The sequence below is a fragment of the Garra rufa genome, chromosome 8 (genome assembly GCF_049309525.1).
Source record: "Garra rufa chromosome 8, GarRuf1.0, whole genome shotgun sequence".
In the NCBI taxonomy this organism is placed as follows: domain Eukaryota; kingdom Metazoa; phylum Chordata; class Actinopteri; order Cypriniformes; family Cyprinidae; genus Garra; species Garra rufa.
Genome location: NC_133368.1, coordinates 31,225,580 through 31,252,109, shown reverse-complemented (window position 1 = coordinate 31,252,109; position 26,530 = coordinate 31,225,580). Strand labels below are relative to the sequence as shown.

General features: G+C 36.5%; 1 protein-coding gene across 2 annotated transcripts in view; it reads left to right on the top strand.

The window, feature by feature from the left end:
* The window catches only part of ctdsp1 (CTD (carboxy-terminal domain, RNA polymerase II, polypeptide A) small phosphatase 1), a 41,271-nt gene that overhangs the window by 2,554 nt on the left and 12,187 nt on the right, over window positions 1-26,530 (top strand). The window contains exons 2-3 of one of the 2 annotated variants that reach the window (XM_073845749.1): window positions 19,407-19,561; window positions 25,324-25,425. In XM_073845749.1, the coding sequence (XP_073701850.1) occupies window positions 19,407-19,561; window positions 25,324-25,425 (257 nt within the window). Of the gene's footprint in view, window positions 1-19,406; window positions 19,562-20,195; window positions 23,250-25,323; window positions 25,426-26,530 lie in introns of those variants that run through there. The other variant, XM_073845748.1, reaches the window with a different exon arrangement.

The following is a 26,530-nucleotide window of genomic DNA, read 5'->3' as shown; positions in this document are numbered from 1 at the left end:
TCAAAGAATCCCCCCAAAAAACCTGTTGAGAATGTTAATATTGCTAATGATAATAAAAAATGGCATTGGCCACAGGAATAAATTAAATTTTAAAATATATTCAAATAGAAAGCTGTTATTTTAAATTGTAAAAATAATTCTATATTTATTTTAATATTTGAAAAAAAAAAGAATGTCTTAGATTAGCACTGCATTTAAATTACAATTTGGTATAATTGGCAATAATTGATTTATTTAAAATATTAATTTTGATACCTTATAATTAGTTATATTTCGTTATTTCGTTAAAATTCTAAAGCAGATAGTTTTGATGTTTAATATAGCTTTTTATAGTCTTTTTCATACATTAAAATGTGTCCTTTTTTGTGAAGAAAAATCAATGGCTATATTGTACATATTTAACATGATTTACAGAAGACACCTGCTAAAATGTCATAAATGTCATTAGGGCTGGGCCGATAAACGATATCATATCGAATCGCGATAAAATTTATGTTAATAACGATGATAGGCTCTAGACATTTTTTGCTCGATATGGATTAATCTAAGAGCCAATCACACAGTAGAAATATGCAACAACAGCCAATCAGCGTACAGCGTGCTAGTGCACGTTAAAGTACAAAGTTCATTTCCTACCGCACTTTGCGAAGCAAACTTAACACCAGTGACGACAAAAAAAAGAGAGAGGAAGCAGCGACGAAAGTGAAACTAACTTCGAGTTATTATCCAAAGATGTTGAAATTGTCGACAAAAAAGGTAGCACGAATTCCGTTATATAAGTGGTTTGGCTACCTGAAAAGTGACTCTTAGCTCAGCTGAGAGTTTGGCGCGATTGTTAAAACTGAAACCGAAAGCAAAAAACGCACGCGCATTCAAAAGCAATTTTAATCCCCCCAATGCACGCAAATAAGGCTACATGACATATCTAGGCTGTTATTTGTATGTAGGCTATGATAGGTTGTGTATGTCTATAGCTCTGTATCATGCTTGAAATATCCGTCTCTATTTGCACTTTGAATATTTAGAGAGTAGCCTACTTAGATTATGGCTGAATTATCTGCACTTAATACGATTAAGAAAGAACCGTGTCGTAATTTTTTGTTATTTATACTGTAGATTGTTTCAAAATACAGTGGTTGCCTCTAATTTAAATAGCTCAACCTATAATAGAGAAAATAAACAATTGTGTTAATAATAATAATAAATAAATAAATAATTGTGTTACAAATTGTTTTTACAATAATTTTATGTTTACATTTTGTACATTTACTCTCATTTACCATACTCTGTCACAACTTTTATTTTTTTAATTTATTTTAGTAAGTTGTTTTAATTTTTAAGGCTAAATCTGTAATCTGTTTTTGTTAATAAACTATACTTTAAATGTAATTTAATGAACCCTTTCATTTTTGTGGCTTTAGTCATTGTTGGGATACTATTTTAAAGCTGGCAACATCAACAGCTTATATCGAAATATATATCGTTATCGTTCAATATGGGGAAAAAAATATCGAGATTACATTTTTGCCATATCGCCCAGCCCTAAATGTCATTCAGTACTTCATATGCCAAAATAATCTTTGCCACCATTCTTTAAATTGCTTTAAAAGTTTTACCCATTTTTAATAATTGAAATTATAAATATATATAAAGTAGGGGTCAAAATAAGTATGATGTTGTGTATTTCACACATATGTATTTTAACATTTTATTTTGATAAGTTAGGCCTGTTTGAGCTATTACACTCTTAAAAATAAAGGTTCTTTATTGGCATCGATAGTTCCATGAAGAACCTTAAACATCCATGGAACCTTTCAAATGCAGAAAAGGTTCCTTATAGTGGAAAAATGTTCTTTAGATTTTTTAAATGTTCTTCAAAATGGTTCTTTTAAGAACGATTCACTGAAAAGTTCTTTGGGGAACCAAAAATGGTTCTTCAGTGACATCACTGCAAAAACACCCATTTGGAGCTTTAATTTTTTAAAGTATGGACAGTTTGCAACACTATTGATGTAGTTCTGCTTTAGTTTTGCTTATTACATTCTTACTTTTGGCTTTAAAGGGATAGTTTACCCAACAATGAAAATTACCCCGTGATTTACTCACCCTCAATCCATCCTAGGTGTATAGGACTTTCTTCTTTTAGTTGAATACAATCAGAGTTATATTAAAAAATCCAAGCTTTATAATGGCAGTTGAATGGCTGTTGAGATTTGGAAGTTCAATAAAGTGCATCCATCCATCATAAAAAGTACTCCGCATGGCTCCAGGGGGTTAATAAAGGCTTTCTGTAGTGAATTGATGCATTTGTGTGAGGAAAAATATCCATATTTAAAACTTTATAAACTATAAATCATAGGGTAATCCTATAAATAAATCTTTGTAGAGTTTAGCAGTTTCTTATGTTTTAAAACTAATGCTGAAATGTTTCAAGAATGTGTTTGAATGAACACAAGTGTGCTTTCTAAATGATGACGACTACATTGAGAGCAGGGGAGGATCGTCTACAGGCTAAAGCCATAGCAGTCAGCCTCACTGCTTGTTTTTCCAACCGCTGTGTTTTTCACCAGCACTCCTTTTTCCTCTCTTGCGCACACAGAGATGGAGATGGCTTACAGGCCTGTGTTTTGATGAAAACCACTGCCTGTAGCAGGTTCAGTACAGTGCACAGACCCTTTCCATCTGCCTTAGCATTTCATTTTTATGTATTAGGTATTTGTGCTCATATCTAAAAATCTCCTGTTGAGGAAAATGATACACTGGAATATTTAGGAGGGTGTATTATATAGTTAAAAATGGGGCAAGTCTTTGTGATGTGCCTAGAGAATGTTGCAGAACTAGGTAGTTACATCTCTGATTGCCCCTATGAATGTAAAACGAAACAGATTGTTATAAGGCAAAGTATGACGTGGTTGAAAAGGAATCAAGAGCATGTACTGACTGTACAGCCATGTGTGATATTAGGTTTCAGAGTCACTCTTTAAACTCTGAACATTGCTGACAAAACCACTGATTTTTCCGACCATTGTTTTCAGCAGTGTTGGACTAAAAGCGACTTGCAGAAACAATCTGACTGGAAGTTTTAATGAGAATTGTCAAATTTAAGCAACTTGGAACAAAGTTGAGAAAAATGTAACCTTATGCAAATGTGAGGTAGGAATATTTGAATGTAATCAAGATCAAAAAGTCTAGTGAGTACATGCACATAGACTGGATATGGTAAAATATTAGTGATTAAAAATCCATGTCAGAAATTGTATTTAATGTTGCACTACTGGAATTTATGTACTAGTTAATATATACAGTTGAAGTCAAAAGTTTACATACACCTCGCAGAATCTGCAAGATGTTAATTATTTTACTAAAATAAGAGCGATCATACAAAATGCATGTTATTTTTTTATTTAGTACTGACCTAAATAGGAGATTTCACATAAAAGATGTTTACATATAGTCCACAAGAGAAATTAATAGTTGGATTTATAAAAATGACCCTGTTCAAAAGTTTACATACACTTGATTCTTAATACTGTGTTGTTACCTGAATGATCCACAGCTGTGTTTTTGTTTGGTGATAGTTGTTCATGAGTCCCTTGTTTGTCCTGAACAGTTAAACTGTCTGCTGTTTTTCAAAAGAATCCTTTAGGTCTCACAAATTCTTTGGTTTTTCAGCATTTTTGTGTATTTGAACCCTTTCCAACAATGACTGTATGATTTTGAGATCCATCTTTTCACACTGAGGACAACTGAGGGACTCATATGCAACTATTACAGAGGGTTCATATGCTTGCTCATGCTCCAGAAGTAAAATGATGCATTAGGAGCCAGGGGTGTAAACTTTTGAACAGAATGAATATGTGTACATTTTTCTTATTTTGCTTAATTATCATATTTTTTTCATTTAGTACTGCCCTTCAGAAGATACAGAAGATACTTTCATGTTCTCCAGAAGACAACTGATTCAAATTCTTAATGCATCGTTTTTTCCTTCTGGAGCATCAGTGAGCGTTTGAACCTTCTGTAATAGTTGCATATGAGTCCCTCAGTTGTCCTCAGTGTGAAAAGATGGATCTCAAAATCATACAGTCATTGTTGGAAAGGGTTCAAATACAGAAAAATGCTGGAAAACCAAAGAATTTGTGAGACCTGAAGGATTTTTCTGAAGTTTAACTGCTCAGGACAAAGAAGGGACTCATGAACAACTAAACCAAAAAAAAAAACCCACTACTGCTGTGGATTATTCAGGTAACAACACAATATTAGTATCAAGTGGATGTAAACTTTTGAACGGGGTAATTTTTATAAATGTATAATTTTATTGATGGACTATGTGTAAATATGTAAAATATCTTATTCAGGTCTGTACTAAATACCTCTTATTTTGGTAAAATAATTAACATTTTGCAGATTCTGCAAGGCGTATGTAAACTTTTGACTTCAACTGTATATATAACGTGAGTCTTTCTCAAAAGAGATTTTTTTTACAGGCACTTATTATCTGTTGTGATCAGATTCATGTTTGATATGTGGGTTTTGCCTGAGCTTAGGTTATGTTTTCATAGGACCCTGTTATTAGCCTGGCAAGCCAGACCCACATAAATGTAGGGTCTGGGCACTCTCCATAGACAGGGCTCAACCGGAGGGGTGGGATAAACGGTTGTCTTTCAAACTCCTCTCCACGCAATAGGATAGCGCTACAACCAATCAGAGACGTAGTCGGTCAGGTGACGTAGTCAGAGCGACGAAGATTTTTAACAAAAATCAGTGCACTGTGCAGTCTGTCAGCCAAATAATAGACATAGATGGGCACTAAACCTTTAAAAGTAAACAAAAACATGCACAGACAAATCCAAATTACACCCTGCGGCTCGTGACGATACATTGATGTCCTAAGACACGAAACGATCGGTTTTTACAAGAAAATGAACAGTATTTATATAATTTTCTTTTTACCTTTGATACACACCCACGTCCATCTGTCATGAGCACGAGTTTAGCATATCTATGATTCGACTCGTCACATGTGAACGCGCTTTGATGTAGTATACGCAAACACCGAAAGGGGAAATAAGTAAAAAAAAAAGTCCAGGATGAGTTTGCGCAAGCAAACGTAATCTTTTTCAGCTTTAAATGGGTTTGAACAACCAGGACAAGCGCAAGTAATTACCATTTTGAATAGCCGCTATATCCACAATCTCTTGTGCTGTGTAAACAATGAGTGTCGTATACACGCCACAGATCGCTTCCGGTGTTTGCGTATTCTACACCACAGCGCGTTCACATGTAACGAGCTCCTGCTCAGGACACATGGACGTGCCTGTGTATCAAAAGTAAAAAAATATATAAATACTGTTCAGTTTTCCACGCTTAATTCACGGAACCAGGAATTCATGTCTGACGGAACTTATGGTCGCAGGTCAGTCGTCATCATGTTAAGCCCGCCCACCGACTCGTGATTGGCCCGGTACATCTTGGATTTTTCGGAAATTTAAGTGAATTGAGAGTAACTAGACTGACCTTGGAAGCAAATGTAATTTGCTGCCGCTAGGGGTGCGTCTAGATTCTAGGCTACCCTGTTATGGCTTGTCTGTCAAAAGTGCTGCCTCATCAGTCGTGGGAAGACTGAGTAGCTTGAGGTGTGCATTAGTCAAATGGTGCTTCTGTGGTCTTCGAGGCAAGGACTATTCGTGAGATCTTTTTACACTTTCATTTTGTAAACTGCCTGTTTGTTCTGAAAGGGAGGCACGCTAGTTGGACCACATCAAAGTAACTAAATTAGTGCTGTGGCACGTACAGTAAACATGATAGCACCTGCCATCACGTGTGTGAGTCCAGCAGTATAGTTCAGTTCTTCATGTGTGGCTTGTTTCGACATGCCTTGATGCTTATGAGGAATCCATGGATATTCTTGACTTGAGGATCTGCACTCTCAATTTTGCCGACAATAGTGCCGCTTTGAGGTCATGTCGTAATGGTTGTGTTTACAAGTTTTACACTCTTGAACGCCACTACAGAGTCGTAATTACCAGTTGGAAACTCTGTTTTTTCTTCAACACACCTCAAACGCAGAAGTCAGTCTTGAAGGATTGTGGTGGAGGCAAATTAGTGTTATTTATAGTATGCTGTAATAGTGTATGTATGTTGTTGACAGTTTAGATTGTGTCTAACAGTAAGGTTTTTTTTGGCCTTCACAGATTTTTACTTTTCCAATATAATGACATAATGCAAAACAATGCTGTGGTTTACAAGTTTCAGCTCGTTCTTACTAGTGCAGTCACAAATTATTCTTGCAATTTAGCCAAAACTTCATCTGTGCTGGCTGACTAGAAAATGTTACTTTTAGTTTGTTACCAGTTTAAAATGGGTGAAATTTGCATCCACAATGTCTAGTGTATCACAGAAATCCAACTGTTTATATTTTCATGGCATAAAAACACATGCACAAGATCAGCAAATGTACTTTAGCGTAGTGGATTGAGAGGATATTCATTTTAACTGCATACACTTCTTAACTAATGGTTAGAGAACTATTAATAACACAACTAATTATTTAACTAGTCAAATAAACCAACTGTAAATGGCCGTTTAAGCCAGAGACACTGAAGACGAACACAAAGAGGAGAAAATAGAGGGTTGGCACTTACGCCACAATTTGTTTAGTTACCTGGATGCGTGGCCACATTGGCGATACTCGGATGTAAACAACAGTATGGATTGTATGGTTAATGTACTACTGAATATGTTGTTCTGCTAAATTATGCTGTCTAAACCACTGATAAAAGTGTGAAAGCTGCTAAATCATATAGAGAATGACTTATAGAGAAAGGGTGCAATATTTTGACAAACTAAAGTTGAATGTGAATATACATACAAGCGGTATTACTTAAGAAATTAGCCTAATATTTTACCTACCTGACTCTTTTTTGCACTCTTGCAGTCTATAGTACTCTATAGAATGTTTTTCCCGGTCCAACCAATTAGTACAGCCCAAAATATTACAATAATTGGCCATTTTCAGCAGCAATAATCAGAAAAACATTGGAAGAAAATCCTTAATACTTAATTGGGAGTTTATATGAATCTCTGAGGGAAACTGTCTTCAGAAAACTTCTTTTCTTTTCATCTCACTTTAATATAATGCATAGTAATGTAGTATTTAAAAGTGAAGCGCTGTTTTGTTTACAACATTAACTAAGCTTACGCTATATCACCGCTGTTCCTTAAGCGCCACCTGCTGTCAGAGAGTGAATTTGTGCTCTCATTCATCCTGTCTGCTGTTTCTGTTTTGTGCATATGTGGTTTTTAAATTAATTTTTGCAGAAAAATTATATTTTCCTATCTCTGTTGCAGCGCAAGAATAATAATGCTGCTAGCACCATGCTCTACAGTTCGATGCACTTTAGTTTTTTTTTTTTTTTTTTCATGTAGTTGCAGTCTTTATAATATAATTTAAAGAGCTGGTCATATGGATTTTCGAAAAATATCTATTTTGCAGTTTGCACGTAGCTATCCTTCAATGTAAACAGTCTGCAAAGTTATAGTAAGATATTGTCTCTTAAAAGAAAGAGTCGACTCTAAACCGCCTTAAAGGGATGGTTCGGAGTAGAATTGACTTCATTGCTATGTACTCCGAAGCCCATGTAAATACCCCATCCGAAGTTTTTTTTACCTTAGTCAAACATTTATGGAGATATTAGAGTTTTTCGAATTGCTTGTTACAGGAGTGAATGGTACATGTGATGTATCTCGTAAATTGCACCACTAAACGTGCAAGTAATCTTACCAAACTTGTACAGTAGTGTAAATAGGTTATGTACTCACAAAACGCTGCATCGGAACATTTGTAAGTCCACCATGAGTGTTTTAAAAACACGTTTTAGCCGATCCCTATTAGTCTCAAAAACTACAAATGGCGACACGTCGACGTCATTTCCCTGGTTTGAAAAAAGCACGTAAAAGTCCTCCTACAAGTTGACATGCAGACAGATGTAGTAGGAGGACTTTTACGTGCTTTTTTCAAACCAGGGAAGTGACGTCGACTTGTAGTTTCTGAGACTAGTAGTTCTCGGGTAAAACGTGTTTTTAAAACACTCATGGTGGACTTACAAATGTTCTGATGCAGCGTTTTGTGAGTACATAACCTATTTACACTACTGTACAAGTTTGGTAAGATTAATTGCACGTTTAGTGGTGCAATTTACGAGATACATCACATGTACCATTCACTCCTGTAACAAGCAATTCGAAAAACTCTTAATATCTCCATAAATGTTTGACTTAGATAAAAAAAACTTTGGATGGGGTATTTACATGGGCTTCGGAGTGCATAGCAATGAAGTCAATTCTACTCCGAACCATCCCTTTAACGTGTCGTCATATTTTCGAATTTTCTGCCTGTAACCAGTAACATATTAGCATAATCCCCACCTGCCAGCGAAATGTGAACAAGCTAGTTTTTTTGTTTTCACTGCCAAAACATAATACCACAGCAATACAATTTGAACCTTTTGTTGTGCTCGTCATTTTACTGAGGACTGCTTCTCTAATCTTGGCAAGTATAATGTGGGATTTGCTAATACCTTCTTTATTTGGACCAACAAGCCACAACCTGTAAGTAGGGCTGCAACGATTAATTGAACGATGTTGTGAGGCGCGTTTAGTCAATGAAGCCGGTACTTTGATTAGTATTAAATCCCCATCACGTGCGTTCAGCTGGAGCAGCAATTCAAACACCCCGCCTTAAATCACTGACAAGCCACGCCAAATCGCGCTCAAAATCGAATTCGAGTACCAGCTTCATTGACTAAACGCGCCTCACAACATCGTTCGATTAATCGCTGCAGCCCTACCTGTAAGTATAATTAATACGTTATGTGTACTTTTTCAATTGAGTGCTCAAAATATCAAGTTTTTTGTGCTAATGTGTGATGTATACCTAGTGAAGCTTTAAGGGTGTACTCACACTAGGCAGTTTGAACCGTGCCCGTGCGTTTGACCACCAAAGCGCGGTTCGTTTGACTAGTGTGAGTGCTCCGAACCGTGCCCGGGCGCGGCTCGTTTAGCTGTCCCTGGCCCGCTTGGAAGAGGTGGGCCAGAGCATGGTTCAGTTGGACTCGGGCGCGGTTCGCGTGCAGTGTGAGCGCTAACCGTGCTGAAGCACGGAACAGGACGCGTGATGTCACGCTTTTGCGAGGTAATCAACGTTTTTGTAGTCCGTAATCAAAGCTACAAAGTCATTGCTGCACTTCAGCTGATAATTGAAAACCTCCTCATACGAGCAGCACGATTGCGTGAAAATTGTCGTGCCACAAAGGCGATAGACCTGTTTAACAATAGGCGTTGAGAGGGCTGTGGACCACTGCGGACCAAACGATTAAAAATAATTATCCACAAAGTTAACTATTTCGCGTTCAGCGCGAGCGTTGCTCTTCCTGTTTATCCTGAAACCATCGCAACATAATGACGCAAGCGTGCTCCGGCACGAATGCTGAAACCCTATGTGAGTGCAGGCCAGAGGGGGAGTGGGAAGGGGGGACAATCGTACTCGGGCTCGGTTCAGGGCAACCGTGCCTAGTGTGAGTGCACCCTAAGGTTTCCAGGTCAACCACAATATTACTGTCTTACTGAAATAGTTTTGATAATTCGCTGTGAACCCACTATTTTCTATGCCTTTGTCGATTAGCGTAGACTGTTGTTGTTCTAATTACTTTGTTTAATAATTGTAATATTTTGGTTTACAAACTATTATTTCATCAGTTAGTCATGTTAGAACTTGGCTAATGTGTACACCATTATTTACCGTTTAGCAGCTATGAGCGCAATTCGCTTGCATTGTATGCGAAAAGACCAATCACAACAGACTTGGCCAGCTGACCAATCAGAGCAGAGTAGGCTTATGGAAGGGAGAGGTTTACAGACCTTAAAGGGATAGTTCACCCAAAAATGAAAAGTTGATGTTTATCTGCTTACCCCCAGGGCATCTAAGATCTAGGTGACTTTGTTTCTTCAGTAGAACACAAACAAAGATACTCTTCAGTTTCTTGCACAGACCAATTGTTTGGTGTCTTAAGACCTCAATGCATTGTCCCAAGGTGCAGGGTTTAATTTGGTTTAGTCTGTGTATGTTTTTTTGACTCTCAAAGCCGTGGAGCCCATTGACCGCCATTATATGACTGACAGACTGCAACAGTTTGAGTTAAAATCTTCGTTTGTGTTCTACTAAAGAAACAAAGTGATCTACATCTTGGATGCCCCGGGGCGTAAGCAGGTGAACATCAAGTTTTCATTTTTGGGTGAACTATCCCTTTAAGCTCAGAACTGCTTCAAACGAATTTCGAAATCATTGCTAAATGATTCTAAATGTATATTCTGAGAAAATTGTTTTCTGTTTTCTGACCTTAGATGCATTTAAAACTGTTGTAGAGGACTCCAACACAAAATTAGGACACTTTAAAATACCATATGACTTACTCTTTAATAATAAAAGTGGAAGTTGCATAAAATGATGAAACTTCAGATGGAATGAGTGCAATTCATGTATCTTAAGAAACAGAATCCCTTAAAATCAGTGCATGACTGAAGTCTTTTCCTGGATACTGGAGTTAGACTAAACTCTGACTCTGACGTATCTCGTCTGGCCGTACAAACACACGGACCGCTTGCATAATGCAGTAATCGTTGTCTTAACGGCTTGGTCTTTGAGCTAAAGAACATTTTAGTACCTGGATTAATATGTGTGCGCTGATTAATGCACCGACATAGGAGATATGTCACTGGATGATGCTGTTTACTGAGGCTTAGCTTTTGGCATGACCCTGTGAAAAGTGTGCCAAGACATTGTCCAGGTCCATCGGATACATTTTCGGCACAGAGACGGAGCACCTGTTCGCCACTTTGTTATAGTACTGTATTTTTAGAAAGGTCGAACTTCAAAGCTTTGTCCTAGTTGTTTCTCCATGTTTGGGATTGACAGCAGCCATTGGCAAGTCTGCTTGCATATGTCAAATATGCCTAATATTTCAAAAAAAACCTTTTTGTTATTTCGTATCTTGGAAGGTGTTACGGCTTCAGCGAAGTGGGTCAGTGGATGTGGTCAGTAATCGGAATCCCTCCTTGTCTGCACGGCATTGTGGATTATCTCGGCATGGTGTTCCCAAGCCTTCCCCGTTCTTTACCTGTTTTGTTTTCATGTGAAACATGACCTGGCTGATGGAAGTCAGAGGCGGGACACAATGAAGGCTCAGTGTGGGCCTTCCATTGCCTTGCGGCGGCTCTTACTTCACTTCCTCACACTTCCTGTTCCTATTTTGGTTTGGCCGGGCACAGTGCAGCAGAGTTATGGGCCAGAGATATGGCTGCATTCCAGGGAGGGTGCGCGAGAGGGAGACAGGGAGGGAGAATGAGTTCAGTGGGGCCCCTGGAGGGATTCTCATGCTCTCTGAGGCTAATCCAAGCGGCAAGACTGTCATTTTACGATCTGCTCTGTTTGTCTTGCGTTTCCTTTCTGGTACTGGCCACTTTGTTATTAGGTAGTGGGTGGGTTTGACCCCTTTTAGCAGCTTCTGGATTGTATTTCATATTACATGTATACATAACGTTTTTGGACAGTAAGATTTGTAATGTTTTTTTTAAAGAAGTCTCTTCTGCTCTCCAAGCCTATTATTTAATTCAAAGTCCAGCAAAAACAGTAAAAATTTTAAATATATTTTTACTACTTAAAATAACTGTTTCTATTTGAATATATATTAAAATGTAGTCCCGTGATTTCAAAGTAGATTTTTTGATTACTCCAGTATGTGATCCTTCAGAAATCATTCTAATTTGCTGCTCAAAAAATATTTCTTATTATTATTATTACGTTGAAAACAGCCGAATAGAACTTTCAAAAATTTTCAGATTTCTTTGATGAATAGAGTTATTGTAATTAGTAAAAATATTACTTATCTTAAAAATATTAAGTCTTGAAAAAAGTATCACAGTTTCCACTTAAAAATAGAATGATTGCTAAAGGATCATGTGACACTGAAGACTGGAAAAATGGCAGCTAAAAATTCAGTGTCACCATCACAGGAATAAACTGTTTTAAAATGTATTAAAATACATAATAGTTATTTTTAAATTGTAATATTTTTTGTATTTGTTCAAAAAATGCACCTTCTTTCAAATACGTAAAACAAACAAAACAATTAAATTAAATAAGTAAATAAAAACAACATCAGCTCAAACTTTTGAATGGTAGTGTAAATTTCAATCTGTAAAGTCTGTAAAGACACAATTTCAGTGCTCCTATTTGCCATGGGAATTTTCTAGAAATAAAATTTAACTTAATTTTATAAATATATATTTTTTAAATAGTGATTTCTTGAGTAAGGTAATATGCATTTTATATATATAAATATATAATATAATATATATATATAATATGATGATGATGATGATTATATATATATATATATATATATATATATATTAGTGGTGGGCCGTTATCGGCGTTAACGTGCTGCGTTAACGTGAAACTCTTATCGTGCGATAAAAAAAATATCGCCGTTAATCTATTCTCAAATTTGGGTTGGGAGCTGGGTCTAAACTACGCAAGATATGATGACTTTCACCTTGATAGTTTAACGCAGATGTATACCGAAGACTGTAGAATATGGTCGCGCGTTTAAGTCTAATCCGCCAAAATACAGACGGGATCGCGTCGTCCTCCATTCATAAAAACCGAATCTACTATAGCAAAATGCCACGTAAATTCGTCGTTTTTTGGATTCATAAATCAACTGTTGGTCTGTCACTTAATTCAAATCGCGATATGGACTAGTGTATGTGAAAACTGAAATGCAAAAAGACCGTTTTAATTTGAATCCGTTTGCCTAGCTGTATGTATGCATGGCGGAGACAAGCTTTTACTACACGCATACTAAAACACACGTGACGCTCCCGGTAATTTTTGGCATTTTCATCTCACATGAACAGATAAACTCAATCTCCCAAACTGCTGTGAGTGTCACTTTTACCGTTTCATTTGAGAAAACTAGCATCATATCATACTGTATACACAGAAACTTCACGGCAACCTGTCAAAATAAAAGTATGGTGTAACATGTAATGGGTTGGGTAGGTGTTGACGTTAAAAAACCCCACAATCTAATAGGTAGAAAAAATTATTTCATTGTTAGTTAGTTAGTAAACACAAGTACATCTAATTGAACATAATTTATTTTCATCAACAAATTATCATAGAACAGCTTTATGAGCTTTATGATCCATTCTCAAAGACTTACATTTAGTCATTATTTGGGTAGCACACATATTCTGAATGGCTTCAGCAGAATTCAAATTAGCCATTTTAATCTAGATTAATCTAGATTCATTCCTAGATTTAATCTAGATTAAAAAAATTAATCTATGCCCACCCCTAATATATATATATATATATATATATATATATATATATAGGTCAAAGATGAAAAAGGGTTTAAGTGTAATATATATATATATATATATATTAGGGATGGCTCGATACCACAATTTTGACTTCGGTACGATACTAGGATCTAATACCTTGGTATCGATACCAAATCGATACCATAGGTAAAAAAAAAAAAAAAAAAAAAAAAGGAAACAGGCAAATATAGGTGAATTGAAAACTCTATGAGCAACTGTGCAAAGAAATTGTTACAAAAAAATAATAAAAACTACAATTTTTATTTTAGAAGAAACAAAACTAAAGAGATCTAATTAAAATAAAGTAATCTCTTAATATATGTGACCCTGGACCACAAAACCGTCTTAAGTCGCTGGGGTATATTTGTAGCAATAGCCAAAAATACATTGTATGGGTCAAAATTATTGATTTTTTTAATGCCAAAAATCATTAGGAAATTAAGTAAAGATCATGTTCCATGAAGATTTTTTTGTAAAATTCCTACTATACATATATCAAAATGTATTTTTTTTTATTAGTAATATGCATTGTTACGAACTTAATTTGGACAACTTTAAAGGTGATTTTCTCAGTATTTTGATTTTTTTTTTGCACCCTCAGATTCCAGATTTCCAAATAGTTGTATCTCGGCCAAATATTGTCCTATCCTAACAAACCATACATCAATAGAAAGCTTATTTATATAAATGTAAGCTTATTTATATGTAAGGTTTTGTGGTCCAGGGTCACATATTTTCAGTCTTTATCACAAAGAAAATGTGAATGCAACCAGAATGCAACAACAACAACAACAACAACAAAAAACCCAACAGAGTAGAGGATACAGGTTGGATTGTGATTTTGGGACTGAATAAAATGGGTTCACATATACATATCTTTTTAGTCATTTTTTTGCTAGCTCCTTTGACCGCTGCAGAGCGCGTTTCATCTGTGTGATCCATTGCCGTTTGTCTGTTATCACGCTTGCCAGTTTTACGCCAGTTTGCGGAACACTGCCGCATAGTGGTGAAAATCGGAACAGCGGATGAAATACCGAACTGAGCAAACTTTTGATATTGTACCGTTTAAAAAAAATAAATACCGGTATTTTCACAGTACCGGTATACCGCACATCCCTAATATATATATATATTTTTTTTTTTTTTATTTTTTGCACTAGACACTTGTTTATAGTTTTTGAATGTTTTGACTTTTTATAACAAGTGTTTGCTTTCAAGAAACCATCAAGAGCGCTTTATGGTATCGTTGCAGTACCAATTTGGATATACCACAATATAGATACCACAGTATGTGCCAAATTATAATCCGTGAATTATAGACTTTTGGAATCTGAAATCTGGAATCTGAAGGTGCAAAAAATCTAAATATTGAGAAAGTTGACTTTTAAAGTTGTTCAAATTAAGTTCTTAGTAATGCATACTGCTAATGACAAAATTAAGTTTTGATATTTACGGTAGGAAATTTACAAAATATTTTCATGGAACATGATCTTTATTTAATATCCTAATGATTTTTGGCATAAAAGAAAAATGTATTATTTTGACCCATACTATGTATTTTTGGCTATTGCTACAGATACCCGTACTACATACGATGTGCTTTTAACATTCTATCTCTGTATTAAAAAATGTATTTAGTTACCAATTGTAGTTCACTTGAACCCATCTTTCATGCACTAGTTCTACAAATGGTAACTAAAAAATTTTTTTTAAACAGAGATTGTATATTTAAAGCACATTTTAGTTCATATTCATTTTAAGTACACTTAGATGTTCTTAAGATTATTTTAAAAAGTACTAAAGAATAATTTTTAGTATATTACATGAAAATTAAAATCCGTGAATTATAGACTTTTCCACCTGTGTAAAATCTGTTTTAATGATCCTTGGTTGTACGAAAAAAAGTCATAATGTTGTTTATATTGTTGTGTTGTTGTACAGTTTTGGTTTTAAATGTGTATATTTTGGACAAAATATGCTTTACTTTCATCAGGTATACTAACTGGTTGCAATGATAATATCACCAGGTTTCTATTCAGTTTAATTTTTCATTTTAAAGGCTTTAACATCCTACTTTCTGTAGAATTTGGCGCCACCAGTTCCACACTGTAAAAAGTTAGTCTAGATTTCTTCAGTGGACTTGTGCAGTCTGCTTTGCAAACCAGCTGGCCTTCCCTTTCAAGGGGTGGCATGAAACAAGTTGCGAGTTTGTAACATGGGATCGCATGTCACCCTCGTCAAGTCAGTCGCTGAGTGGCCTCTGTCCGTCGGGATTGGAATAGCATGGGGACAGACCTACATAAGTATGTGGACAGAAACTAAACTGGGAGGGGTGAAAAAGTTGTAGCCTAATTATCAGCTCTGGAGAGCTGAAGTGGATTTAGCCCTTAGGCTCATTATAGAACACCAAGGAGTCAAGTTTTCCTTATAATTGTCTCGGCTAGCTAGTCTCTGTTTGATCTCTTTCTGTTTACGAGTTCAGGTTTGTTGCTTCAAGCTAATAGGTTACAGCTTTTCAGTCTTTCATCATAGCATCCATCAAGGTATCATATGTACAGCAAGAGATAAACATATGGTTGAGCCATTCCCTCCTGTCCCGCGGCGGGAACACAACAAAGTTTTGTGTCGCGATTCCGTGTATGGCGTGGTCTATATTTGTGTCGAATGCCATCAATAACCACTGTCTACAGCTGCCCGCGGGCGCTATTTAAAGCCCTCTTATGTGTAATTTCAGAGGAGTCGGTGTGAAGCGGTGGATGCAGTTCCTTCACAGTTCCCTTCACCTGCCCTTTTCTTCACATTTGTAAACCTGCCACTCTCGTGTCCTGTGCCGGGATGCAGGTGCGATCACTTAGCGATGTTTCACTATTACGACCTGTCAGATTCTCTGGATATTTACAGGGGGTCACATGCACGGTTAGCGTGTGTGTGTCGTTGACAAGGCAATGTACATTTCATGTTTGAAGGTCAAGAGACGTGTTTTATATCCCGATGATGGGCTGGCAGCTCACGGCATATATGTTCCTTGGGTTAAGTTTGGTTTTGAGGGCAACTTTTATGTTGTAGGACATGTCAGAATGAAGATAAATCTAATAGGGTAATCTAAATTTAAAACAAAAACCCAACCTTCGGTTTCTGATATTGTTCTTTTACTGACTCAGGGAAAGTACTAAACAGCTCGGTTTGATACATGAGCTTTAAGTTTGTATTTTGAATGGCATGCTAATCTTCCCTGTTGACAGCTGCCTTGGCCGTTTTGGCCGCAGCCTAATTTGTCAAAGATTTTGTCTTGCAAAGTCCAGCTTTCGTCGCTGTTGTTCGTGCTTGTAAGTCGCCCGGGGCTGTGCTGCTGCCCCGAGCCCAACATAGATCCGTAATCACGTGGATTTCCTGTAATGTGTCACTATTCACGGATACTTTGTCTCTGTCTGCTGTATTTGGTGACAAATATCTTGCTTATTAGCTGGAGTATGCATGTGTAGTTTGAATAATTGTGTATTTAAGTACTCTAACACTGATTTACAAAGTATTTGATGCCAAGAAACCCTGAATACGATGATACCCTTTGCAAAACAAGGTGGTTATATATTTTCATGTATGAAGGCCCATTTATGCTGTTTAAGGATATTATTGAAGCCAAAATTAAATAATTGGCTTTTTTGTTCTTACTGTGCTAAAGCCAAATCAAAATCTTAAAATATTTAATGTAAAATATTCCTAGTTGAAAAACAAGTTCACTTTCATATTCTTTTCACACACTAATTTTGTACTTAAGTGTACTCAAATGTGCTATTTTGGGACACCATGCATGAATATAAAGTAAAATGTATCCCTGGGCCACAAAACCAGTCATAAGGGTACATTTTTTGATCATCTGAAAGCTGAATAAATAAGCTTTCCATTGATGTATGGTTTAGGACAGGGCTGCTCAACCCTGTTCCTGGAGATCTACTATCCTACAGAGTTCAGCTCCAACCCTAAACAAATACACCTGAACCAGCTAATTAACCTCTTAAGTAGCACTTGATAATTACAGACAGCTGTGTTGGAGCAGGGCTGGAACAAAAGTCTGCAGGTAGGTAGATCTCCAGGAGCAGGGTTGAGCAGCCCTGGTTTAGGATATGACAATATTTGGCTGAGATACAACTATTTGAAAATCTGGAATCTGAAGGTGCAAAAAATCTAAATATTGAGAAAGTCGACTTTAAAATTGTACAAATAAAGTTCTTAGCAATGCATACTGCTAATGGTATGAAATTTACAAAATATCTTAATGGAACGTGATCTTTATTTCATATCCTAATGATTTTTGGCATAAAAGAAAAATTTATTATTTTGACCCATACAATGTATTGTTGGCCAAACCCGTGCTACATACGACTGGTTTTGTGGTCCAGGGTCACAAATGTGCTTTTAACATACTGTCTCTGTATTAAAGAATGTATTTAGTTACCACTTGTAGTTCACTTGAACCCATCTTTCATACACTAGTTCTACAAGTGGTAACTAAATATTACTTTTTTTTTTTTTTAAACAGAGATTGTATATTTAAAGCACATTTTAGTTCATATTCATGGTTTTGAGTACACTCAGATGTTCTTAAGATTATCTTAAGAAGTACTAAAGAATTTTTTTGTATATTAGGCATTATGGAAATAAAGCATTTTAAGTACATTATGGAAGTGCAATTTTTCGCCTAGGTTAACTTTATTATTTGTCTTTTCTTTTAGTACTTCAGAGCAGTTTTATGGTTAACTTTAGAGTTAATCGTTTTTTTTAGTTAAAACTTTTTTTCTTAAATTCACCTTTTTTTTGGGAAGAGCCCTATTGCAACCCTCTGATGAAAAAATGGCCTACTGAAAATTAAAATTAAGTAAAATGCAAGATTACTTGAGAAATTCTTAGCAGAGCTGCAAAGGACAATCAGTTTGTGCTATTTGAAGGGATAGTTCACCCAAAATAGATATAGACAGCAACGCAACTGACATGTTCAAGGCCAAAAAGGTAGTAAGGACATCATTAAAATAGTCCATGTGACATCAGTGGTTCAACCGCAATATTATGAGAACACTTTTTTTCTCGTGTGTATGTCAGACGACGCATATGCAATAATCTTGTGAAGGTGAATCAAAGACTAATATGGAAGAGAAGACATTGTTCCATAAAGTTATTATTTTTACTTTCTTTGCACACAGAAAGTATTCTCGTAGCTTCATTAAATTTTAAGGTTGAACGACTGATGTCACATGGACTATTTTAAGGATGTCCTTACTACCTTTCTGGGTCTTGAACATGTCAGTTGTGTTGCTGTCTATGCAGGGTCAGAAAGCTCTCGGATTTCATCCAAAATATACTAATTTGTGTTCCAAAGTTGAATTGACAGATTTTTTTTATTTTTGGGTAAACTATGCCATTAAGTAGTGTTTTTAGTGGTTGACTAGTTAGTTTGAGAGGGATAAATGGCATGTTCACTATTTTGCATACTCGTTCTGCACTGAGTTAGACTCAAAAGCGTTGTTGTAAGTCGTATGTTGAAGCTCAGATTATATGGGGTAAGTTTTGGGGAACTCATGGGTGTGACAGACATGTGTTTCCAATTAATAATTCCTCCACTCCACCCTTTAAGAAATCCATAGACGTAGTTCCACTCTATACAGTTAAAACACCAGTTAGGCTTTCAGTGAAAGATTTTACATCAGACATACTTTAGATTTGGCCTTTATTATTATTGCTGAATCAGTTAATTGGGAATTTTTTTTTTAAGGGTTGTCCATTTTTTATTTTGATGTTTGGACTCATCTGTATCTATGTAATATAAGACCGGTTATTACCAGTAGTACAGTCATCTCATAACGAGCATAAGCTGTCGGAACTAGCTGGGCGTATCATGTATTCAAAGATACATGAAGGTGAACAGCAGGGTAGCTGTTAGTGTAATATGATTGCTTTTCGTTTCCCAGGTACCCCTCCGCATGCTGCATCCTCATCGAAGAAACCCCGCAGTCGTGGCATTTTCCACAGTCTCTTCTGCTGCCTCTGTCATGACGAAACGGATCACGTGCCCGTCAATAACAACGCCCCGCTGCTGGTGGAGGAGAACGGAACCATCTCAAAAGTAGGAGTTATTTCAGTTCTGCTAACTTCTTATTTGCTTGCCCGCCCTGTACTCTCTAGAGTTTTCTGAATACTGGCCAGCTCGTGGTTAACACGGCCGAGAGCCACATGGAGAGCCACATGATCAGCTGTGATAGTGAGGAAACCAAAACCTCAAGTTAGCTTTTGCACAATTCTTTCCTGTTTACGAGCTCTGACAGTTGAATATAACGTGATGAGAATGAATCTCATTTGTGTTCATGTAAAGCCTAAATTACTCTAAATTAATGTGTTTAACTTTTAGAAAAAGCAAAGCTGTCTGTTCTCATAATTCCCAACTAATTGAAAGCTGATATGAAGATATGTCAAGTTTTGCCACTCATAATTGCTTTGAGCTAATTATTCAGGGAAAAAAATCATGGTGGTGAACAACTACGAGCAGATCGGATGTCAAGACGCTGTAGGTGTCGGGTTCAGATTTATGCCTTACTTCAGCTTTTTATAGTGATTTGATACACTGGAGTTATTTGTCACGTCTCTGAAGCACCAAAATAAATCGGTAGGTGTCCTGAAGGCGGGCTGAGTGCAGGGTTCAGTAGAGTCTCAACCCCTCTGTCATGTCAACGTGCACATTGCTACTGGTGTCTCAGGCAGGCTGTGGGCTCAACGAATCCCTTTAGCCTTGCGAGCCTCCTCTGCAAACGCAGATCTCTGATTCTACTTGCACTCTCTTTGGAGAAAGCAAATCTATGGGAGAATGTTTGGAGTGTTTCCCTTCTTCTGACCTCTGCCAGTGCTTTGGAGAACGGATGTCTTTTGTCGAAAGCAACATTACCAAATACTTGGAATCCTCTGCCTTTTTTAAAAGCGAGCACTCTGAAGTAAACATGCCCGCTGAACTATGCTTTGGCCATTCTGAGGTCTCTGGACAAGGAGATCCTAAAAAGGAAAACCAGGCTGCAGAACTGTGCACAGAACAAGAAGCGCTTTTTGAATCCGGTGCACACCAAAACACCATTGAGGCTGATGGACTTTGCATTGAAAATGGTCAAATCAATGGTGAATTTTCAGATCAGTCTTGCTCCTCTGGATACGGCTCTTTGTTGGACAGCTGCTCTGAGCACAGTGAGTGTTTTGAAACAAGCAGTTCTTCAGTTGACTTGGTTGAAATAAGGCGGAATGATGAACTTAGCATTGCTTTTGAGCCGAGTGATCAAAGTGAGATTTCTGAACACGATGCCGAACAGTTAACTTTATCTGAGATGAGCCTAGATGATTGCGAGTCTTTCCAACAAGATGATGCAGAACAGATCATTTTAACTGAGATGAGTCCAGATGATTGTGACTCTTTTGAACAACAGTTTATTCCGCAAGATGAATTTAGCCCAGAGTGTTTTCAACAAGATGATGCACAAGAAATCCTTTCATCTGAGATGAGCCTAGATGATTGTGAATCTTTACCACAAGATGATGCAGAACAAGTAACTGAGGGAGATCTTTGTGATTCTTATCCACAATCTGATGCGGAGTCCTCACAATTAGATCCTTCAGATCATGAAACGCTTTCTGAATGTGATGCAGAACTTCAGGAACAGTACAGCGAGTGTGAAAACAGCACATCTGAAGACAGCCTATCTGATCAAAACAGTGTAGTTGAACTAGATTCTGAAGACTGCGAGACATCCAAACAGTCCGAGCCTAACAATCAAAACAAGCTTGATAAATACCATGCCACACATTTCGAATCCCCTGAACTGTGTCAGGACTCTAAAGAAAGTAAGCCATCTGACCACTGTGTGTCCCTTGAGCACACACAGCTTTCTGGGCAAATGGACACCGCTGATGACAGAGTTCTTCTAAACAGCCTAGATGTTTGCACTTGTTCGTCTGAGAACTTTGATTGTAGCCAGACCTTTGACTCCCCTACTGAAGGGCACCGAGACTGTAAGCGACTCTCTGAGTACAGTGAATCTTCTGTGTGTTTTAAGGTTTTAGAACAATGCACAAGCTGTGGAACGTACTTTGAGAAATGGGATTTCCGTGAACAATGCACTCCTTCTGTGCCCACTGACCATTCTTCTTCAAGAGAACACAGCTCTGTCTTTCACAACCCTGAAGTAACCAAAGAAAATTTGCCTAATCATAGCAGAACTCAGGTTAGGAAACCTGAGTCCGATGCCATGTTTTCTGGATCGATGGAAACCTTTGAGGCTCGGTGGCTTTCTCAATTTCTTACTGATCTTTTAAGACATAATAAGGAGACCTCAAGTCTTCAGTCAAATGAAGAAGCAGAAACTCCTGAAGTTGTAGATTGTAAACATGAAGCTCAAGCTTTGGATATCTGTAGGAAGCTCTGTAGAAAGTGTGACGAGTTGGAGAACGGGAATTGTTGTAATGGTGGAACTCCTCAATCTTTTCAACTTGATGATGATGATGATGATGAGGAGGAGGTAAAGTTTGAACAACACTCGAGTTTGGACATCTCGCTGGATGCAATGACCACAGCAGCTTCAGATGAATGGAGCGAGGAGGAGTATGGTGACTGCATGGATGGTAAAAGTCAAGGTAGCTCTGAAACCGATGAGTCTTTCAAAAGTTTTGTTGAGTCTGAGTCGTTTGAGATCTTCTCAGATCAACCATGTGAGAAGGAAAACCTCTTTACAGAGGATGAAGAGTCCTTGATTCACAATCTACATTTAGATGAATACTCTGAAGATAATGACAAGAACTTCAATATGTATACACAGGAAAGCTTAGACGCTTGTGAAGATGCATGTGAGATTGATTCTGAGCAACATGTGACAGGAAAGGAAAGCATTAAAACATATGCTGAAGCTGTAGCTGTTGGACTTCCAATTGATCGAGGTCAGATCCATGAATGTGCCAAACCAGATGAAGTTTGTGAAACTGAAGATTATGGGCCTGGTTTAATGGATGAATGCTTCTCGTTGTGTCATAAGGTCAAGGATAATGACCTTTCCCAGAAAAATGGAGAGGTTGTTTATGTTGATATAGATATGCAAGTATCCTGTGTTGCAGCTGAAGAAGTGGATGAAAATGCTTTTGATGGTGATTCCACAGAATTGTGTGTTGTGCAGGACACATTTCAAGAAGATGATACTTCAGAATCACCTGTTGAAGAAAGTACATTGTTAGAAAATGAAGTCAGTCAGGATTTAATTGACGATTACAGTACAGAAAACGAAATTGATGAAAACAAGCAGACACACTCTGACTTTGATGAAACTGATGGGGCTCATGGGCCTTGTTGTGGAGAGATTGAAACTACTGAAGATGAAGAAACAACCCTGTTTGACTTTGAGGATGTTGTGGGATGTTCTGAAGAAGGTAAAGAGACCCCAACTGCTGATCAACTGGTCTCTTGCACTTTTGAGGAGCTGTCAAACACAGAGACTAACACTCTTTGTGTATCAGATGGTCAGCTAGAGGCCAATACTGAGCCAAAAGACAACTCTGGGCTCCTTGATTCCCCTGAAACAGATCTGTCTGAGCAAAATCAGAAAAATGAAAAATTAGAGGAGCTTATACATCAGGTTGCAAGATGTGAAGCATCTGAACAAGACACGGTATTAAAGTCTGACCAAAAAAACGGTGAACAGAGTCATTCTTACGACGAGAGTGATGTATCTGAAGATGAAGAGTATCCAGAGGACTGTGATTGTGAATTCTGTCTTCCACCAGTAGATCAGGTAACTGATTTTAGGAGTTTAAAGCATGGTTTAAAAAGCCTGTGCATGGATTTAGTCTGTTTTGAGCTGCCGGACATTCTTATCATCTTGGTTTTTGCTTCGCATTTTAATTAGTATGAAGTCAGTAGCAACAGAACTAAAATAAGATACCATGCTGGGTTCTGATTCCATGTCATATGTTATGTTATTTAAATCAGAGTCATCTGTACACTATCCGACTTGGTAATGAATCCGGAAGAGCCTGCAGGTCTTGAGATACTCATTCTGTAAACGTAGGACAGAGTCGGTTTCAGACTGTGTGTGCTGTGTACTTTTCTATGAAAATTGGTTGGCCAGCAGCTTTGCAATCCCACCCCAGCTGCAGCCAGTTACTTGATCTTCCTCAGCTTACGGAATGCTAGTGCTAAAAGAGCTACCTTATGCCCCCTTATGGATACTTGTGTCTATAACTCATACAGCCTGTTTGGGTTGGGCTGTATGGCCAGTCTTATCATGGTGTATTTACATAATGGTAATTGTGCACTACTGATACTGTGCAAACGTTTGGAGTCAGTAAAAAAAAAAAAAAATGAAAAGAAATTAATACTTTATTTCAGCAAGGACAAAAGTTAAAGACTTAAGCTTTTTGGTTAAAAATGTGTTTTTACCAGCACAAATTTTGTTTTTTTTGAAGGATCATGTGATGGTGAAGCGTGGAGTAATGATGGCTAAAAATTCAGCTTTGCTATCACAGGAAAAAATTACATTTTAAAATATATTTAAAAGAAAACAGTTATTTTAAATTTAAATAATATTTTACAATATAACTGTATTTTTGATCAAATAAATGCAACTTCGGTGAGCAAGAGAAAGAATTATGCTGACCCCAAACTTTTATAGTTTTGTTATATATTTTTTTTTGCTTAAAACTATACTAAACTATATATAAACTTTATATATTAACCATTTGAATCCAAAAAAATGTTAAATCACTGAGCTCAACCGATACTTAGGGTGCTTAGATGAGTAAAAATTGTAATTACTTCAAATGAAAAAGCAGGATCCATACTCACTTGTAAACATATAAAATTTTGATTGTACAAAAACACAAATAAATAATCAGGATCATCAAACAATTAAAAAAAAAAAAAAAATTAACTAGTGCTGGGCAATGATTAATCGCGTCCAAGTTTTTAAATACATAATTTATGTGTGTGTACTGTGTATATTTATTATTTATATGGAAATACACACACGTGTATTTAAGAAAAATTTTGTTTATATATTAAATATATTTGTATATAATATAAATTATATAAATATAATATGTACATGTAAATGCATATAAATATTTTCTGATTATATACTGTATGTGTGCCTTTATCTATACATAATAAACACACACACACATAATATCTAAACAAAAACTTTTATTTTGGATGCAATTATTCGTGATTAATCATTGCCCAGCACTAATATTAACCATTTGGTAATTTGGTTTTTTAAAAGTCCAGTAAATTAAATATATATATTTTTTGTATTTAATTTTTTTCTATATTTTTCATTTCTTTTAATTCTGGACAGGTTTTTTTTTTTTTTTTGGTAATTAGTTATTTTTTTTTTTTAAGTCCAGTAAATTAAAAATATATATTTTGTTTAATTTTTTTATATTTTTCAGTTTTGTTTTGTTTTTGTTTTTGTTTTTTTCAGTTTTTTTTATTCTGGACAGGTTTGTATTTGCATTTTTCCATGCAACTTTAAACCTCACATTTTACACGTCTTTACAGCTCTAAATATTGTGAAGCAACCCTGTCCATCAATAGAAACTCAGGCAAATGTATAGAATATCCAATAAAATCTTTACCACTTGACACATTTTACTGTCCACCATACAGTACATACCGTTACACCAGCCAGCCCTACATATATTACTCATAAAACTAGATAAAAAGCTGACATGCAATTCCAGTCTTTATTTGTATGGTACTGTCTAGGACATAAGAACCTGTACTGTATTTTCACTGTAAAATAACTTCTTGTTGTAAATGCCAACTTGGCTACTTATTTACCAGTGTCCTTGAAATGTTTATTACAGGTCCCAGCCAAACCACTTCTTCCACAGATAAAGTCTAAAGATGTAGGGAAGATCTGTGTAGTCATTGATCTGGATGAAACACTAGTCCACAGTTCATTCAAGGTAAGTCAATGCGTTGAGCCCTCTTTTTCCATCAATTTATAGCTAGCAGCGGGTGTGAATAAACTATATGTCACATGTGCTGTTGGCAGCCCAACTAATTATGGAAATGAGATGCACTTGACTCAAATGTTGTAGATAGATATTTAACACCATTGCATGCATGCATTCACATCTCTAACTTTAAAGCTGGAGTGTGTCATTGATCCAATGTTCTCCTGTTCAGGCTTGAAGGGATAATTTACCTAAAAAAAAGAAAATTCTGTCATAATATACTCACTTACCATCATGTTTTTTAAACCTGAAAGACTTGCTTTCTTGACTCAGTGTTTTAGTGTTTCTTGTCTATACAATGATAGTCACTTGGGTCTAGTGTAGTTTTGGACACCACCGACTTTGATTATATGGACAAAAAGAGTTGAAACATTGTTAAGAATAATACTGGAGATAAAAGCAATACATGTTTCTTACAGGTTCAACGTAAAGATGAGCAGTGATGACAGAAATTTCATTTCTGATTGAACTATCCCTTTAATGTGCATAGACATTTATAAGTAAGTTTTGAAATGTTCTGTGATGCTGTCATGCTATCATGTTTGTCTGAGCAGCCTGACCAGCATCATAAACCTAACCAATGGCATTAGTTTGAGAACTGACTTTCTGTTTGTCAAACAAATGGTATTTGGGAAATAGTATGTATAGTCAGTATTCATTTTTAAAATACAAATTGTTGACAGCAGTGGTGCAGAATGCTTTAAAGTGTCATGAAACCTCCCTGTTTTAGCACTGGTTGTTCACACCTCAGATTTGAAAAAGACTCAAGAAATGGGGCGTGCAAAGCTGTAGAAAAGTGAGAGTATAGAGGGTGGGAAGAGGGGAGAAAACAACCAATAAAACAGACCTACAACACACTCATTATACAGACAAATGAATATTAAAATATGAGCATCAAAGCAAACAATTGTGCGATATATTAACCCAGAAATAATTGCATTACTATTGTCATTTGAAGACTTTATGATTTCTAATTTTAAGATTTTATGCCACTGAATATATAATCATAATATAACAGCATAATAATGCAAGAAGGCCTACATACATTCACAGG